This window comes from Chrysochloris asiatica, unplaced genomic scaffold (assembly GCF_000296735.1).
Source record: "Chrysochloris asiatica unplaced genomic scaffold, ChrAsi1.0 scaffold00266, whole genome shotgun sequence".
NCBI lineage: Eukaryota > Metazoa > Chordata > Mammalia > Afrosoricida > Chrysochloridae > Chrysochloris > Chrysochloris asiatica.
In genome coordinates this window covers 1,368,637-1,385,575 of record NW_006408784.1, presented here as the reverse complement: position 1 = coordinate 1,385,575, position 16,939 = coordinate 1,368,637, and the positions used below count along the sequence as shown (strand labels likewise).

The 16,939-nt window shown below is 49.8% G+C and overlaps 2 protein-coding genes across 2 annotated transcripts; one reads left to right on the top strand and one right to left on the bottom strand.

Annotated features, from left to right (window-relative positions):
- Window positions 1–1,667, bottom strand: TLCD1 (TLC domain containing 1). Its single transcript, XM_006874198.1, has 4 exons — window positions 1,474–1,667; window positions 1,065–1,147; window positions 904–986; window positions 1–384 (listed from the first exon to the last, which is right to left on the bottom strand). Exons 1-4 carry the CDS (start codon window positions 1,665–1,667, stop codon window positions 1–3), a joined length of 744 nt encoding a protein of 247 aa, XP_006874260.1.
- Window positions 1,668–3,920: 2,253 nt separating this feature from the next.
- NEK8 (NIMA-related kinase 8) lies at window positions 3,921–15,948 on the top strand. The gene is made up of 15 exons (XM_006874233.1): window positions 3,921–3,967; window positions 10,420–10,625; window positions 10,873–11,105; window positions 11,357–11,488; window positions 11,956–12,164; window positions 12,324–12,403; window positions 12,485–12,666; window positions 12,759–12,909; window positions 13,307–13,383; window positions 13,699–13,816; window positions 14,456–14,606; window positions 14,843–15,006; window positions 15,093–15,251; window positions 15,379–15,537; window positions 15,908–15,948. The coding sequence occupies exons 1-15, from the start codon at window positions 3,921–3,923 to the stop codon at window positions 15,946–15,948; spliced, it is 2,109 nt and encodes a 702-aa protein (XP_006874295.1).
- The last annotated feature ends 991 nt before the right edge of the window (window positions 15,949–16,939 follow it).

Here is a 16,939-nt window from a genome sequence, read left to right as displayed (position 1 = left end):
TCACTCAGTCAAGAATTTGTCTTTGTTCTTCTGGCTAGGGACCCGCTCAGGGCAGAAGTCAGAGCGGAGGAGGCGGGAGAAGTAGATGAGGATCATCATATCCAGCATGAGCAGGATGCCCAGTAGAAAAGTGCCCAGGTTCCTCTGGCCGGCATAATGCAGGAAGAAATGGGTGAGGTAGGCCTGTGGGGCCAGGCGGAAGAGAAAGTACATGACCAAGTTGACATACTTGTTGACCCGGTACAGGAGGAGATCCTGGGTATTGGTGATCTTCATCATCATGCGCATCGTAAGGAAGATGTTGCTGACCTCTACCAGTAGTGTTAGGACACCCCCACCAACAAATCTGCTCCAAAAGATTCCTGAAAAGAAGGCACCCATGGCCTGAAAGGCAAGAGAGAACAGGAGTCATGGAGCCCAGATGCCAAACCAGGACCTTTTTTCATTCACCATGATTAAATCTTCCATCTCTGCTGACAACAGGGTCAGGCTTTGGGTTAATTTCCAGGCTATTTAAGGAGGTAGGGTTGTTCTAGTATGGTACTGTAGGATCATCACTGAACTGCTAACCAACCACCAAGTTAGTGGCTCAACCTATCAATCAGCTCCTTGAAAACTACCTGGATCATATGAGTTAGAATCGACTTGAGGGCACTTAAATGTGGGACCAGGAGTCCTGGTATGGAACTGTAGGGGGTAAATCAATGAAATGGAGGAGCCATTCCTTGGAAACTATACAGAGTCACTGTAAGAGCCAATGGCATTTAATGTGGGGCACAACGACAGTGCCAACCCTCAGCCAGCATGAAGAATGATGTGGGGACCCGGGTTAAGACAAGATGGCCTTCTCCCAGGTTTAGATGACTGAGACCGAGTTGTTAGTACCAGGCCTATGCTTCTCACCATGACATGATGGACAAGGTATTCCCAAGAAGCTCTAGCCTGACGGCTCACCACAATGTCCACCGTATCGTGGATAAAATAACCTAGTGGAAGGACGGAGAAGAGAGTCATAAAAAGCTAAAACTTTTCTACAAACTAAAGGCTTCTTGGGAAAGACCTACCTGCAGAGAAACAAACTAGCAGATAGCCAGAAAGCGACCATGCAGTCTCAATCTCCACCAGCAGATCGGGTGTTTGCCATAAACTGGAAAGGAGGGAAGAAAGGACCCTCAAGTTCCCAATTATTCTTGCCAGCCCTAGGGGAGTCTGGACCGGCGTCTCGCGCTATTGGCTGCCTGGGGAACGAGGAGGGGCTTGGCCGAAACCCAGGTGCCTCCGGTTTCCCAGGTGAGATTCCCCCCTCCCCTGGGGCTGCTGGCGCTCCAGGTTAGGATTCCAAAATAGGGAATCAGGTGAGACTGCAGGGCCTCAGCCCGCCCGTGAGTGACGAAAGAAGTAAACTAGTAGTCGGGTCCAGCTTGCCTTGCAGGGATCCCCTAGCCACCTTCACTCCCCCAGTCATTTACTCACCACAGGAGCGCCCAGACCCCTGAAACTATGGAGTGGGCGAAAGAGACGAGCAGATTGTGCCAGCGCCAGGTGCGCAGAGGGTCGGCACGCACGTGCGCCGGCAGGGGCAGGCGACAGAGCGCGCGCCGCAGCGCCCGGAAGGTCAGCGTGGCGCCGAGGAGCAAAGGCAAGGCGGGGTGCAGCAGGGGGGGCATGCTGGCCCTCCCTGCTGTTTGTCTATCGGCCCTCTAGGCGATCGCCTTCGGGCTGTTCGGGGTAATGGACTCCCTCGAAGGCCAGTTCGTTACAGACACCTCTCTAGCCGGCGCCGGCCCTCCCGCCGGTAGCCAGCCTCGCACAGTTTTCACAGAGCCCTCTAGGCCCCTTCGCTCCTCCCGGTCCCTCCCCGCGCAGCCTCTGCCCCCGCCCCCAGCCGCCTGCGCCCCGCCCGTCCGTCCGCCCGCCCGGTTTCTCGGGCGCCAGTGCCGCGCGGAGGGCGCGAGCCCCATTTCCCTCGGGCCTCTTGGCCCAGCTTGGCCCCGAAAGCTTCGGGAGGGGAGGGCCTATCCCGAAGGTGCCTCCCGACTGTCGACGGAGTCCTTGCCTGCTCTCGCTCGCTTGGCCTCATTAACCTGCGCACCCACTTTACCCGAGGCCACTGACTTCCACGCCCAGGGAGGGACTGAGAGAACTCTCTCTCCGCCTTCAACTCCTTTCTAAGTAGAACTGGGCGGGACCTGTCACTACCCACTTCCCCTAAGACTTGGTTGCTCCTGGGGAGGGGTCGGAACTCTGCCTGGGACAATAACCACACAGACCATGTACCTGCATTGGACCACTTAACTTCTTCAGTCCAGAGATGGATATGCTTACCTGCCCCTACTGTTATCCCCCTCGCCCCGCCGTACCAAGTAGGTGCTTAGGAACTATTGAGTAACCCACTCGTCACCTCCCCTCTTCCCAGCTGCTCTTGGGCTTCTGGCGCTGAGCGGCTGTCACAATCCTCCCTCTAACAGTCCCAGCCCTCTTCCGGCTCCCTGGAAGCTGGGGCGGGGATGATAGATGATTTGCTCAGGCTGCTGGGGTGACCCTCACTCTCCACATCAGTGGCCTGAAGCAGTTGCGACTTGCGGGCACTAGGTGTCGGCCTGTCCTCATTGTGGCGAGGGCCTCCCGCCTCCAATGAGCGTTGCAATTGCTTTTGGGGAAAGTTATCCAGACTTAGAGCAAAGTGAAGAGCAGCTGAGAGCGGGAAATGAAGGGAGCAGTGCTGGAGGGGGGTGGGGGGCGGGGTTAGCCCGAGGGCGCCAGAGATTATACCGTTGGAAGTTTGTTCTGTCTCTCCTGATGGCTCCAATGTTACACATTAACCACCCTTGTGGATCTCCTGGGTGAACTAAGGCCCGATTTCTAGGTGACAACATGAGTGTCCTGGGTGAGCGGCTTTTCGTTTTTGTATTCCGTTTTGTTTACAGGGCAGCTTAGTCTGTCAGCCAACAACGGCCTGAGCCAGCAACCTAGGGTCCTCTCATGTGGGTGGTTTGGGTTTTGAGGGTCAGAGACAAGAGGATAAAAACCTCTTTGCTCAAAATTCCTCACCCACTCAGAAATAGACGCTAACCTTTAGCTAATCACCATTCTCCTCCCTATTACTGAGATTTTATGGAGTTTCCTCAGCAGGAGGTGCCAGGAAGAACCTGGAATTAAACTCACTTCCCGTCAAGACCCTAGACTAGCTAGCACCCCCTGTCTCTGAGCTAAACCTTGAACCCATCCCAGCCAAACGGAAGTCTTCCGTCTCCTCCCCAGGAAGTTGAACACTGAGGGTAGAGAACCTTATTGCAGCGTTGTGTGGAGTGATCAGCTGAAGGATGCTGACGAGTACAGTGCTCACTACTCGAGAGAAACTGTAAACCGAGTTACATCCTCCCCAGGTGAATCAACCTGCACAGCTCGGGATTTCCCCGGTCCCTCCCTAGGCAAACACGAAACTAACCCTGTTGCCTGACCCGCAAACCGAGACTCTCGGTTCAGTTTTGGTTTAATGTTTATCGTTTCCGTGCCAGTGAAATTCCACTCTCTTCTTCCAAAATAACGTTACTGGTGAGCAGTGAGGGGTCTGCCCTAGTTTCCCACTTCCACCTAGTCTGCGGAGGGGCAATGCTATTCCGGTTTGTCTAGCCTCTGCAAGGGAAGACTGGATCCCGCCAACAGTGTGACACGAAGTAGCATATCGCCCCATTCCCTGGACCATACGAGGAGTGGGTGCGAGAGACAGAAGCGCTCACGTGCCAGGGTTGGCTGGACAGAGCAAATCTGTGGATTCACGTTGGGCTAAACTAAGGCTGTAGCTCCACTTGCTCCTCCCCACAAATAGCTCACTGGGTTGTGGGAGTCGGGAAAGCAGGCGGATCCGCGCATGCGCCATGTCCTGATGTGGAGGGGTTCCGGAAATTTGACTCCAAGAGATGGAGAAGTACGAGCGGATTCGAGTGGTGGGAAGAGGTGCATTCGGGTGAGCCAGGGCTCTAGGGGATGAAAGTGTTCGGGAAGAGGGAAAAGAAACCCCAGCTCTAGCCTTGCAATAAGCCCCACCCAGGGCACGAAAGCCCATTCTAGAATGCTCCGCCCAGACTTCCGGTCTCGATGTAGTGAGAAGCTCTGCCCCACCCCCCACCCCCCCTCGCGTGGATACACCCTCTGAGAAGCCTTTTCGTCTTGGCAGAGTGCTTTTCTTGACTCACTCATTCAATATTGAGCACTGACTGTATAAAACCAAACCCTCTGTTATCAGTCGACTCCGACTCATACCAACCTTATATAGGGTTTCCGGGGCTGTTAGTCTTTACAGGAGCAAACAGCCTCATCTATTATTATCTGGAGTGGCTGGTGGGTTTTAACTGCTGATCTAGTTAGCGTTCAGGTGGTTATCATGCAGCACCGGTGACCAGGGCTCATTCATTCTACGTATTGTTAAGTACCATCTAGTTGATTCCATTCATAGCGACCCAATATAGGGTTTCGAGGAGCGGCTGGTGAGTTTTGAGTTCGCTGGTCTTGCAAAAAGGCTTCAAAAAGTTTGTGGAAAAATGGAATTGAAAGATAATGGAATTTTTCAACAAATTTTTTTGAATCCTCTTCATGTCAGGTACTGGGACTAGATGTATATATAGTTTATTACAAAAAGATGCATGGTCTTCCTTGGTAGAGCTTACAGACGACAGGATCAAATCCAGGTGTGGCGCTGTAGGACAAGTACTAGACTGTTAACTACAAGGTCGGCAGTACAAACCCACCAGCTGTTTCTTAGAAACCCTATACAGGGTCGCTAATGAGTCGGAAATGACAGTACTTAACCACAGCATACAATAAACAAGAAATTGTTGAAGAAGCGAGGAGGAAAATTATTAACAGGATGCAAAGAAGGTACATCAAAGAGAGTATATGTTTGTGGGTCAAGGAAGGCTTTTCCTAGCAATGAGGTTTAAAGCCAAGACTTGAGGAATGAACATCGGTAGTAGGAAAGTGGAGGCCTTTTCAGACAGGAAACCATGTATATGAAGATCCTAAGGAGGGAAAAAATTCAGAGCCTTCAAGGAACTGAGAAAAAGACTAGTGTAGTTGGGTTATAGTAGGCAGGATAGAGGATGGTATAAAATAAGATGGTCAGAGTTGACAAGGACCAGACCATGGCTTTGTGGGATGAGTTAAAGGGTTGAAGACTTTTATGCAGAGGAATGGTTTGCTCTTACCTGTGTTTTTAAAACAACACTCTGGCTGCTCTGTGGACTTAGGAGAATGACAAGAGTGAAAGGAACCATTTCAGAGGCCAGTGTGCAATTTAGGCAAGAGATGATTTGATAAAAGGTTATTTATAGCAGAGGGTATGGTGGGAAGTGAAGGGGTTTGTTGTATTTTGCTGAGGAAAGGTTCTGGGGTGACTCTTAGGTGTCAAACTTTAATGACTAGTGGATGGTAGTCCCATTTCACTGAGATGAAAAAAAGGAAAGGAAAGTTTTTTGGGGGGCTAGGAATTCATCAATAATTTCATGTTTAATTTGTTGAAATTCAGGATGTTTAGGAGCCACCTATCTGTCAGTTTGTCACACTGTGGTGGCTTGTGTGTTGCTGTGATGCTGGAAGCTATACTTAAAATTTAAGTATTTTAAATATAGTGAACAGGTTTCAGCTGAACTTACAGACTGAGACAGACTAGGAAGAAGGTGGACTACTTCTTACTGTTTGGCTATTGAAAACCTTATGAATAGCAGTGTGACGTTGTCAGATAGCGTGCCAGAAGATGAAAACATCATGAACAGCACCAGAATATTGTCAAATATAGTGCTAGAAGATGAATCCCTCAGGTTGGAAGACACTCAAAATGTGATTGAGAGAGAGCTACCTACTCAAAGTAGAGTTGATCATAATACAAATGGAGTAAAGCTTTCAGGACTCATTTGCTCATGAGTCACAACTCAAAATGAGGTGAAACAACTAAACATCCATTAATAATCAGAACATGGAATGTACAAAATATGAATTTAGGCAAATTGGAAGTTGTCAAAATGAAATGGAACACAATGATCTGAAATTGACTTGTATTGGCCATTTTGAATCTGACAATCATATGGCTTACTATTTTGAGAATGACAAATTGAAGAGGAATGGCAAAACATTCATCATCAAAAAGAACATTTCAAGATGTATCTTTGCTGTCTGTGATAGAATAATATCCAAAAGCCTACAAGGAAGACCAGTTAATACCACCATCTTTTCAGATATATACGAAGAAGCTAGATTATATGAAGAAGAACGTGACATCAGGATTGGAGGGAAGACTCATTAACAACCTATAATATTGCAGATAATACAACCTTGTTTGCTGAAAGTGAAGATGACGTAAAATACTTACTGATGAAGGTCAAAGACCACAACCTTTGGCAGGGGTTGCACCCCAGTGTAAAGTAAAGAAAAATTTTCCTCATCACTGGACCAAAATAAATAGAAAAAAGATTGAAATTGTTAAAGGCTTCATTTTGCTTGGGCCCACTATTAACATGCATGGAAACAGCAGTCAAAAAATCAAGTGAGGTATCTCATTAGGCAAATCTGCTGCATAAGAGCTCTTTAAAGTGTTCAAGGGCAAAGATGTCAATTTGAGGACTAAGGTGTACCTGACCCAATCCATGATAGGTTTGTTGGTTTTTTTGGGTTTTTTTTATAAACCAGCTTGTGAACTTCAGATTATTCAGGGAGAATCTTGCATGGGTTTTGCACAAAATTAGCAGTCACTAAAGACTTACAGATAATGTCAAAAAGCTCTGATACAGGTGAACTTCAACATTCCTAGTGCATCCAAAGACAAGGGCACTAACAAATGTAAAGGAACTTCGACCATAGGAAAAGACAAAAGTTTTTATTCTGCTCTTGCAGCAAATTAAGGAGCAAAGAACTTGCAAGGTCTAGGGGGAAGATGCAGGATTCAAGTTTGGAGAGGACATTCAAATCACAACTAAAGGCCAAGTTCTCTTCAGTACATTTTATTTCAAGTTTAATCATAACTACTACCAGACTGTGATTCCAATGAGTGAAAAAGTGTTTTGTCTAATACTACCCTTCTCACAGGGGATGTATTACAAACATTTCTAACATAACTCCACATAGTTCTCAGAAGCTATTCAGTCATTGAAAATGACTCCATTTTCAGCTGACATAAGGTTTATTAGAATACCTCTGTAACAATTTATTCAGTTTCTTGGTACGTAAACTCCTAGAATCTCCCAGAGTATCCTGAGTAGCTCTCATCTTGCAGGCTGTCTAAGCCCTGAAAGCACAATTGAACAAGTCCTTGATCTTTTTTTCTGCATGTTTCATCACAGAATTCATTCTGTTTCCAGCAAGTCATCATCACCGGCACCTCTGTGATGCCGGCCACCTCGTCCTCCCAGTACCCTCGCCAATGCAGTCACTGAAGACAAGGGGCTTATTGGCTTCAGTACTGTTTTCCATGGATTCCCTGGCTGCACTAGGCAAGCCCAGGGACTGGGCGCCACTACTGCACACCAAGCTTCCGTTCTAGCCATGGTGTTTTCAGTAGTCACAGATGCAGGTGAAAAGTTGGACAAGTAATAAGGAAGACCATAGACAAATTAATATACTTGAGTTAATAGTGTTGAAAGTTGTTGTTAAGTGCCGTCGAGTTTTATTCTGACTCATCGTGACCCTGTATAGGGTTTCCAAAGAGCTGCTGATTAATTTGAACTGCTGACCTTATTTATGGTTCAAACTGAACTTGTGGTCCAGTGCTTTCTCCCACAACACCACAACACTCCATGGTGTTGGAGAATATAAGAAGTTCCATTGACTGTCAAAAGAACAAAAAAATCTGTGTTGGAAGAAATATAGACTGATCCTTAGAGGCCAGGATGGTGAGACTTCATCTCTCATACTTCGGACATGTTATCAGGAGGGTCTAATCCCTGAAGAAGGGCATCTTGTTTGGTAAAGTGGCAGGTCAGAGAAAAAGAGGAGGACTACCAAGGAAATGGATTGACATGGTGGCAGCAGCAATGGACTCAAGCATAATGTAAACTGTGAAGCTGGGCAATGTTTTATTTTGTTGTGCATAGAGTTGTTATGAAGCAGAACTAACTCAACAGCACCTAACAACAACAACATGAGTCACTAGCTGAAGAAGCAAAGCAAGTAAGTACTTGGTTGTATGAATCTGGAGCTCAGAGGAAAGGTCTGAGTTGGAGACATAAATTTGAGACTTAAATGATCAGTTTACAATCATTCATTTATTCAGCAAATATTTATTGTGTTCCTAATGAGGAATCTGTACCTAGACCAAGAAGCAGTTGTTCGAACAGAACATGGAACACTGAATGATTTAAAATTAAGAAAGGTGTGTGACAAGGTTGTATTCTTTCACCATACTTATTCAACCTGTATGCTGAGCAAATAATCCGAGAAGCTGGGTTCTATGAAGGAAACGTGGCATCAGGATTGGAGGAAGACTCATTAACAACCTGCAATATGCAGATGATACAACCTTGCTTGCTGAAAGTGAAGAGGACTTGAAACATTTACTGATGAAGATCAAAGAGCACAGCCTTCGGTATGGATTCCATCTCAATGTGAAGAAAACAAAAATTCTCACCACTGGACCAATAATCAATATTCTTATCAATGGAGAAAAGATTGAAGTTGTCAAGGACTTCATTCTTTGATCAACTGTCAACACTCACGGAAGCAGCAGTCAAGAAATCAAACAATGTATTGCATTGGGTAAATCTGCTACACAAAACCTTTTTAAAGTATTGAAGAGCAAAGATGTCAGCGTGAGGACTAAGGTGCATCTGACCCAAGCCATGGTATTTTCAATAACCTCATATGCATGCAGAAGCTGGACAGTGAATAAGGAAGATCGTAGAATTGATGCCTTTGAGTTGTGGTGTTGGAGGAGAATACTGAAAGTGTTATGGGCTGCCAAAAGAACCAATAGATCCGTTTTGGAAGAAGTGCAGCCAGAGTGCTCCTTGGAGGCCAAGATGGCCAAACTTTGTCTCTCATACTTTGAACATATTGTCAGGAAGCACCAGTCACTGGGGAAGGATATCATGTTTGGTAAGGTGGAGGGTCAGAGAAAAAGAGGAAGACCCTCAACGAGATGGATTGGCCAAGTGGCAGCATCGATGGACTCAAGCGTGGCAACAGTAGTGAGGTTGCCCCAGGATCGGGCAGTGTTTCATTCTGCTGTGCATGAGGTTGCTATGGGTCAGTACCTACTCGATGGCACCTAACAACAACAATATGTGTTACATAGTTGACTGCTGTGCTTAAGGTCTCTATGGGTTGGTACCAACTTGATGGCACCTAACAACAACAACAATATGTGTTAAATAGTTGACTGCTCACCATGAGGTTGGCAGTTCAAACCTACCAGCTGCTCTTTGGAAACCCTATACCGGGTCACTATGTGTCAAAACCAATTCAATGGCACTTAACAACTGGGCTGTGCACTGGGGACTTAGAGGCAAATAAGAACAATGTAATCCCATTGACTAGAGTTGGAATAAATAATGTGAATGGTTTTCACTCTTTGAGCATTCTGAGTGCCAGCGACTTGCTAAGTAGTTCTTGTTTTATCTCCTTAATAACTCTGTGACATGTTATCCCTGTTTTCCAAATGATGATGTAACATAACTTATCTAAGACCAGACAATAAGTAGGAGGAGGAGCTGGAATTTGAACTCAGGCAGTTGACTTCAGAGTCTGAGGGGAACTTAAAAACAAAACAAAACATTGCCATCCAGTCGACTGTGACTCATGGCGATCCCATGTGTATCAGAGTAAAACCTGCTTCATGGGGTGTTCAATGACTGATGTTTCATATGTAGACCAATAGTCCTTTCTGTCCAAAGTAACTCTGGGTGACCTTGAACTGCCAGCCTTTTGGTTAGCAACTGAGTATGTTAATCAATTGCATTTCCCATTACATTCTTATGGGAAAGTTAGAGATTAAGATTACCCTTCCCACATTGGTTGTGCCTGTGGTAAAACTGAGTCTTAGATCAATTAAAAGACTTGCCCAAGATATCAAGCCAAATTTGTAATCATTCCTTCCAGTTCCTAAACTCAGTGTTCCAGGTACTTGGCTACCCATTGCCATTGTATAGATTCCAACTCATAGTGACCTTAAAAGGACTGAGTAGAACTTCGCTGTAAGGTTTCCAAGGCTGAAATCTTTATAGAAGCAGGCTGCTTGGAGAGTAAATGAACTACAGACCTTTTAGTTAGCAGTCAAGTGTTTGAACCATTGTACCCCCAGGATTCTTTGGCTGAATGACATTTAAGTCTGGATGCCCAGTCCCCTCCTAAGGATCATCCAGTCACCACGTCTGCCCTACTTAACCTGTGCCTGGAGGCTCAGCTGGGGTCTTCTGCTGTACTCTGTGTTCCCAGGATTGTACACCTGTGCCTACGCAAGGCTGACCAGAAACTGGTGATCATCAAGCAGATCCCAGTGGAGCAGATGACCAAGGAAGAGCGGCAGGCAGCCCAGAATGAGTGTCAGGTTCTCAAGCTGCTCAACCACCCCAATGTCATTGAGTACTACGAAAACTTCCTGGAGGACAAAGCCCTTATGATTGCCATGGAATACGCACCTGGTGAGCCAGTCTCCTTGCCTTGGCTTAGCTCCAAGGGCCCCTGCTCTGGGACAGGCAGATACAGATGAACTAGTTTCCTGCCTGGAAATGGGGTTGGCTAAGAGCCAAGGTACAGAGTTTTGGCCCCAGTTGTGTGACCCAGGTCCTTTAGTCTCTCTGGGCCTCGTGTAGTAGTAGTCCATTAAGGAGAGCAGTTGTCCCAGGCATGAAAAAGCCTTGGATCTTGACCAGTCCCTTGTGGTTATAGGTGGCACTCTGGCTGAATTCATCCAGAAGCGCTGCAATTCCCTGCTGGACGAGGAAACCATCCTGCACTTCTTTGTACAGATCCTGCTTGCACTGCATCACGTGCATACTCACCTCATCCTGCACCGGGACCTCAAGACTCAGAACATCCTTCTTGACAAGCACCGCATGGTTGTCAAGATTGGTGACTTTGGCATCTCTAAGATACTTAGCAGCAAGAGTAAGGCCTACACGGTACAGTACTTGGAGCCTGGAGGGGGCCACAGGAGTGCTGGAAGTCTTGAGGGCCAAGACCCACTCCACATCCCTACCGTCTCCCTTCTCACCCTATCCCAAGACTTTAGCCTCTTGACCCCATGGTCTGGTAGTCCTGTAGAAGGAAGCATCTTCGCCTGTTTTGGGGAAGAAGCTACATGCAAATAGATCTGTGGGCAGAGCACCTGGCCCTTCCCGCCAGGGCTCTAATACTGGCTTCCCTGCTGCAGGTGGTGGGTACTCCCTGCTACATCTCCCCTGAGCTGTGTGAGGGCAAACCCTACAACCAGAAGAGTGACATCTGGGCCCTGGGCTGTGTCCTCTATGAACTAGCCAGCCTTAAGAGGGCCTTTGAGGCTGCGGTGAGTACAAGTAGTTAGCATGCCCAAGAAGACAACTGGGAAATATCTCTACCTCCCTCCCCTACAAGTGCTTAGCTCCAGTCACTTCTGTGTTTCTTTTCTCGTAGTCATGTCTCTCTTGCATCAGACTGGTGGGTTAGCCCAGGGCAGAGCTGTGACTTGTTCAGACTGAAGATTTCTGAGGACAAGGCCTGAGTCCTCTCATTAGACTGAGGGCAACTGGGGGTCTGGCAGATTAGGAAATCTTCAAGAGCAAGCCTTGAATTTTTCCACAACCTGGTGATTCTGAGGACATAGCTGAAGCTCCCACATCTATCAGACTAGGTATTCCTGAAGGCCAGGTTTCGCTTTGGCATCATTCTAGGGGTTCGCTTATCAAACTGAAGGTTCTATCAGATCAGGCCTGGGTCTGGGAGTTCACAGTTCTGTTGGCCTAAGAGCCAACCCTCACCTTGATGCCCTCATAGAACCTGCCCGCGCTGGTGCTCAAGATCATGAGTGGCACCTTTGCACCCATCTCTGACCGATACAGCCCTGAGCTGCGCCAGCTTGTCCTAAGTCTGCTCAGCTTGGAGCCAGCACAGCGACCACCACTTAGCCACATCATGGCACAGCCCCTATGTATCCGTGCCCTCCTCAACTTACACACTGACGTGGGCAGTGTCCGCATGCGGAGGCCTGTACAAGAAGGGGAAATGGGGGAGGCCCTGGATGGCAAATGCAGAGGGGAGCACATTCAGTGGGATCACAGATGTGAGGGTAGAAGGGTGGGTGCATGGGGCGAATCCTCTATTCCTGCATGAGGGCCCATTTCCTGAGGCTGTTTGTCCTGTAGGACAGAGAAGTCCTTGGCTACCGGACCACCCATGACCCCTAGCAATACAGGAGGTAGGACCACAAGTGCCCGCTGCAGGGGTAAGTTGGAGCAGCCCGCTGGGTCTCCTCAGGTCCTCAGTGTTCCCATCAGTTAATATGACTAATGCACTGTCCCCGCAGGCATCCTTCGGGGACCTGCGAGGCCAGCCATTCCTCCACCTCTGTCCTCTGTGTATGCGTGGGGCAGTGGGCTCAGCAGCCCCCTGCGGCTGCCAATGCTCAACACAGAGGTAGTCCAGGTGGCAGCTGGGCGTACACAGAAGGCCGGCGTCACGCGCTCTGGGCGCCTTATCCTGTGGGAGGTGAGCAGGCTGGAACTGGGCCTGTCCAGGGCGTCTCACAGAGGCGTGGGAGGATATTCAGGCACTGACCACATCCTGCTCCCCCTCTATAGGCCCCGCCCCTGGGTGTCGGAGGGGGTGTCCTCCTCCCAGGGGCTGTGGAGCAGCAGCAGCCCCAGTTCTTCTCACGTTTCCTGGAGGGCCAGTCAGGTGTGACCATCAAGCATGTGGCTTGCGGGGACCTCTTCACTGCCTGTCTGACTGGTGAGCCCACTGGAGGACTAGCCTGTGCTACCACCACCCCACCCCCACCCCCACGCAAAGGCCCTCTGGAGCAGATTTTTCATTACTGTCATTTGCAAACTGCTCATTTCATGTTTTTATCGCCCAGTTATTTGAGCACCAGGGGCCTTACTTACGCAACCTCCTTTACTCTTCAGACAGACCTAACAAGGTAGTTATTATCCCCATTTGATAGATGGAGAAACTAAGGTCAGAGGCTAAGTCACTTGCCCAGGGCCACATTTCTCCCTCTCCTGTCCCATCCTTTCAGCTCTAGCCCCCAACGTCTTGCTTCCCTCAACCCAAATTTGGATAAGCCTCTCAGGAAAAACAGTCTGACCTCTCCCCTTTGTCCTTTCTCTTGCTACCCGACTCGCAGACCGAGGCATCATCATGACCTTTGGCAGTGGCAGCAATGGGTGCCTAGGCCATGGCAGCCTCACTGACATCAGCCAGGTGGGGTCACGTGTCCATGGGGAGGAAGAAGTAGGGGGATAGCAAGGAACCCACATCTGATTGCTGACACCGAGGGTGGACACAGGGGAAGTCCTGGAAGCCACAGGTCCCTCTTGTTCTCAGCCGGCACCTGTTGTGGGCTACATCAGGGGAAGTACAGAAAGACAAGGCTGCCCACCAGGCAGTATGTGCACACGCAGTTTAGACAGATACCTCATGGGACTTAGCAGCCTATGGCTTCATCCCTCTGAAGTGTACTGAGACTGGGTAGTTAGTCCTAGACTCCTTACTCACCAGCCTCCCCTTGCTCTCCAGCCCACCATTGTGGAAGCCCTGCTGGGTTATGAAATGGTGCAGGTGACTTGTGGGGCCTCTCATGTGCTGGCCTTGTCCACTGATGGAGAACTCTTTGCCTGGGGCCGTGGAGATGGTGGTAAGCTCCTACTCCTACCCAAGCCTCTAAGCTCCATCTCACCCACTCCTCTCATACCTACCTTCCGTCCCATGGCCCCTTTTCACCTCCTTTTCTCTTACTCCAGTTCCGTTCATTCATTTACTCAGTAAACTTTTATTGCACACCCACTGTTTGCCCACCCTGTGCTGGGTGCTGAGATAAGAACAAGAGGTGGCTTCTTCCTTCTAGTGCTGACAGTGAAGTTTGGGAGATTGCAGTCATCCAGCTGTTTATGAAGGCCTTCTCTGGGCACCAGGCTGGGCACTGCAGCTACAGAGATGTCATAGATAGGGTTCCTGTGCTCCTGGCAGACTTAGTCCACTGTAGTGGGGGAAGGCAGGGGGGTGACACGTGTCCATGATGATAGAAAGCAATATCAGGGCTAGGCCCAAGGTTCAGAGGTGTGCGAACCTCACGCGTGGCAATGGATTTCACCTGGAGCAGATAGATGGCATCTGAGTCTGAACAGGCCTTAAAGAAGAAGTAGGATTTCAAATGGCAGAGGGGCCAAGGAAGGGCATTTCAGGTTGAGGGAAAAGCCTTAACTCTGGGCCCCCCTCATCCAGGCATCACTAGCCCTAAAGCTCAGGCTGTCCTCATCCTGGTTTCTCCTTGTAGGCCGGCTGGGACTAGGTACCCGCGAGTCACACAGCTGCCCCCAGCAGGTGCCCATGCCCCCAGGACAGGAAGCCCAACGGGTTATATGTGGCATCGACTGCTCTATGGTCCTCACTGTGCCTGGCCGAGCCCTGGCCTGTGGGAGCAACAGGTGAGCAGGTACACCAGGATGACTAGCCTGTCCCTTCGCTTTTGTGCTGGCTGCTAGTTCTCCATCCATCATTGCCTACTTCCCACCGAGGACCAGAACAGAGGGAGACTAAGAGTACTGATTCAGTGAAGGGTTGGCTCTGTGCTCTGGTGAACCAGCTCCTGCTCAGGGAGGTAAGGACAGAACAGACTCTACATAGACTCTCAAGTCTACTTGGCTTCTGGCTTTGCCCTCAGATTCAACAAGCTGGGCCTGGACCACCTCTCACTGGGAGAGGAACCTGCCCCCCACCAGCAAGTGGAGGAGGCCCTGAGCTTCCTACCACTGCGCTCTGCACCTTTGGACCTAGAGCCCCTGCTGAGTGTGGACCTGGGCACTGCTCACTCAGCTGCTGTGACTAGTGAGTAAAACCTGGGCCCAGGAGGCCAGAGCGGAGGCACCTGTGGCTCCTTGGGATTTGGTTCAGGCGTGCTTCTCACTCTGCAGCCTCAGGTGACTGCTACACTTTTGGCAGCAATCAGCATGGACAGCTGGGTACCAATGCTCACCGAAGCAGTCGAATACCTTGTCAGGTCCAAGGTCTCCAGGGCATCAAGGTGGCAATGGTGGCCTGTGGAGATGCCTTCACTGTAGCCATTGGGGCAGGTGAGGAGTGGGCACCATGGGGGGTTGCATGCTCAGGCCTGCTGCTGGACTCATGCAGTATTGGAGAAGACTGCTTGCCTAGGCTGTGCTCCCCTCCCATTTCCCTTCTTGGGATTCTCTTTATCAGAGGGTGAGGTATACTCTTGGGGCAAAGGGGCCCGAGGTCGACTGGGAAGGAGGGATGAGGATGCCGGACTCCCTCGACCAGTGCAGCTGGATGAGACACACCCTTACACAGTGACCTCTGTGTCTTGTTGCCATGGAAACACTCTCCTGGCTGTTCGCTGTAAGTTATAATTTCTCCCCAACTCACATAAGGGTTAACTTAGCTGGACCTTGCTCACACCCTGGTCACACTCCCAGTCGCCATAGTAGCTTTAGTGCCAGATGAATGAAAACAGAATCTGGGGGGTAAAACGTTAAGCTCCCAGCCTGGGGTCGGAAAAGGAGGCCCACTTTTGAGGCCTCGTTGGAGAGCTGCCCCCACTGCTCTCCAGGGCTCAACATGCACACTTTCTCCTTCCATTCCCAAGTCTACTTTGATTTCAACCTTCGTTTCTGTCCTGGTGGAGTCTGGAATCCAGGGCACAGAGTGGGAGCTGTGGTGGGCAGTGCAGTTGGAAAGGCTGCAGGGATTTTTCTTCTGTACCCTGCAGCTGTCATGGATGAGCCTGTCCCCCATGAGGCACTTGGATAGCCTTCACCTCTGAATGTTCCTGAGGCAGAACTGTCCCACCAGCTTCCTAGACTGTCATCAGTGGGGCGTCAGGGCTGGTGAAGATTTTGGCCTTGGACTTTGAACCTCAACCCACCATATTCTTCCAGCACTTCTCTTTTCCCTCCTCACACGTTTCTCTTAATTCAAGGTTCCGTTTGTTAGAGTTGAGAGCTGGATGTAGCCTTTGAAAGCAGGGTGGTCCTCAGAGCTTTGTCAAAAAGGGGGTGGCTGTGGCTGCCCCCTTCCCCAGCCTAGTTAGAAAATAAATCCCTGGTGCCCAGAAGTAGAGCGTTCCACCGTGCAGGACAAGCCAAGGCCTGCCAGGTCTGCCCCATTCAGCTCGCCTGACCTCTGCAATGCCTGAGGCAGGAGTTCCAGAAAGCTGCGGCCAGCCGGCCCCCATCCCTATACTAAGGTGGGATTTGCACAACCTTTGCGCACCCCCCGCTTCTCATATAGTACAAGACTAGAGATATGTCTACTACAGAAGAAGGGGGTCTCTGCTGAAGGTTGCCCCTTTACACCATTACCCCTACTAAATTCGGGGAAGGGATAGCTGGGTGGATCAGCCCAGTTTTCCAGAGGACTGGGAAGTAGCTCCAATAAAAACTTCAGCTGCCTGCCTGGCCTGCGCCGTGATCTCTTCAGGGGTAGGGGTGGCGTCCAGATGCCTCAGGGCAGGGCTGGGCTGGAGGGCCAGGCAGAGGGAGGAATGTGGGCGCAGCCAGAGCCTGAGGCTGAGGTTCCTTTGGCCCAGCGCCCGCCCAGCCTCCCCGCCCCAGTCGGGTTCCCGGGGCCTGGTTGCCAGGTCTCGGCTGCCTAGCACCTGGAAGCTGGGGCCCCTAGGCGGCGCGTGGCCCCCGAGACCCAGCTGTCGAGTACAGAGAAGCGAGCCTTTGTTGCGGGGTCCGCCTCCTTTCCTGACGTGCACTCCCCAGGGCTTTTCGCCCCACCCCCAGCGATGGGCGAC

Excerpts from the sequence above, each read along its gene's own strand:
- TLCD1 (XM_006874198.1), bottom strand. The coding sequence starts at position 1,667 with ATGCCCCCCCTGCTGCACCCCGCCTTGCCTTTGCTCCTCGGCGCCACG. Across the intron at positions 1,148-1,473 it reads GGGGTCTGGGCGCTCCTGTG|TTTATGGCAAACACCCGATC; the intron begins GTGAGTAAATGA and ends CCTCCTTTCCAG. Across the intron at positions 987-1,064 it reads GCTAGTTTGTTTCTCTGCAG|GTTATTTTATCCACGATACG; the intron begins GTAGGTCTTTCC and ends TCCTTCCACTAG.
- NEK8 (XM_006874233.1), top strand. The coding sequence starts at position 3,921 with ATGGAGAAGTACGAGCGGATTCGAGTGGTGGGAAGAGGTGCATTCGG. Across the intron at positions 11,489-11,955 it reads AGAGGGCCTTTGAGGCTGCG|AACCTGCCCGCGCTGGTGCT; the intron begins GTGAGTACAAGT and ends ATGCCCTCATAG. Across the intron at positions 15,538-15,907 it reads CACTCTCCTGGCTGTTCGCT|CTGTCATGGATGAGCCTGTC; the intron begins GTAAGTTATAAT and ends TGTACCCTGCAG.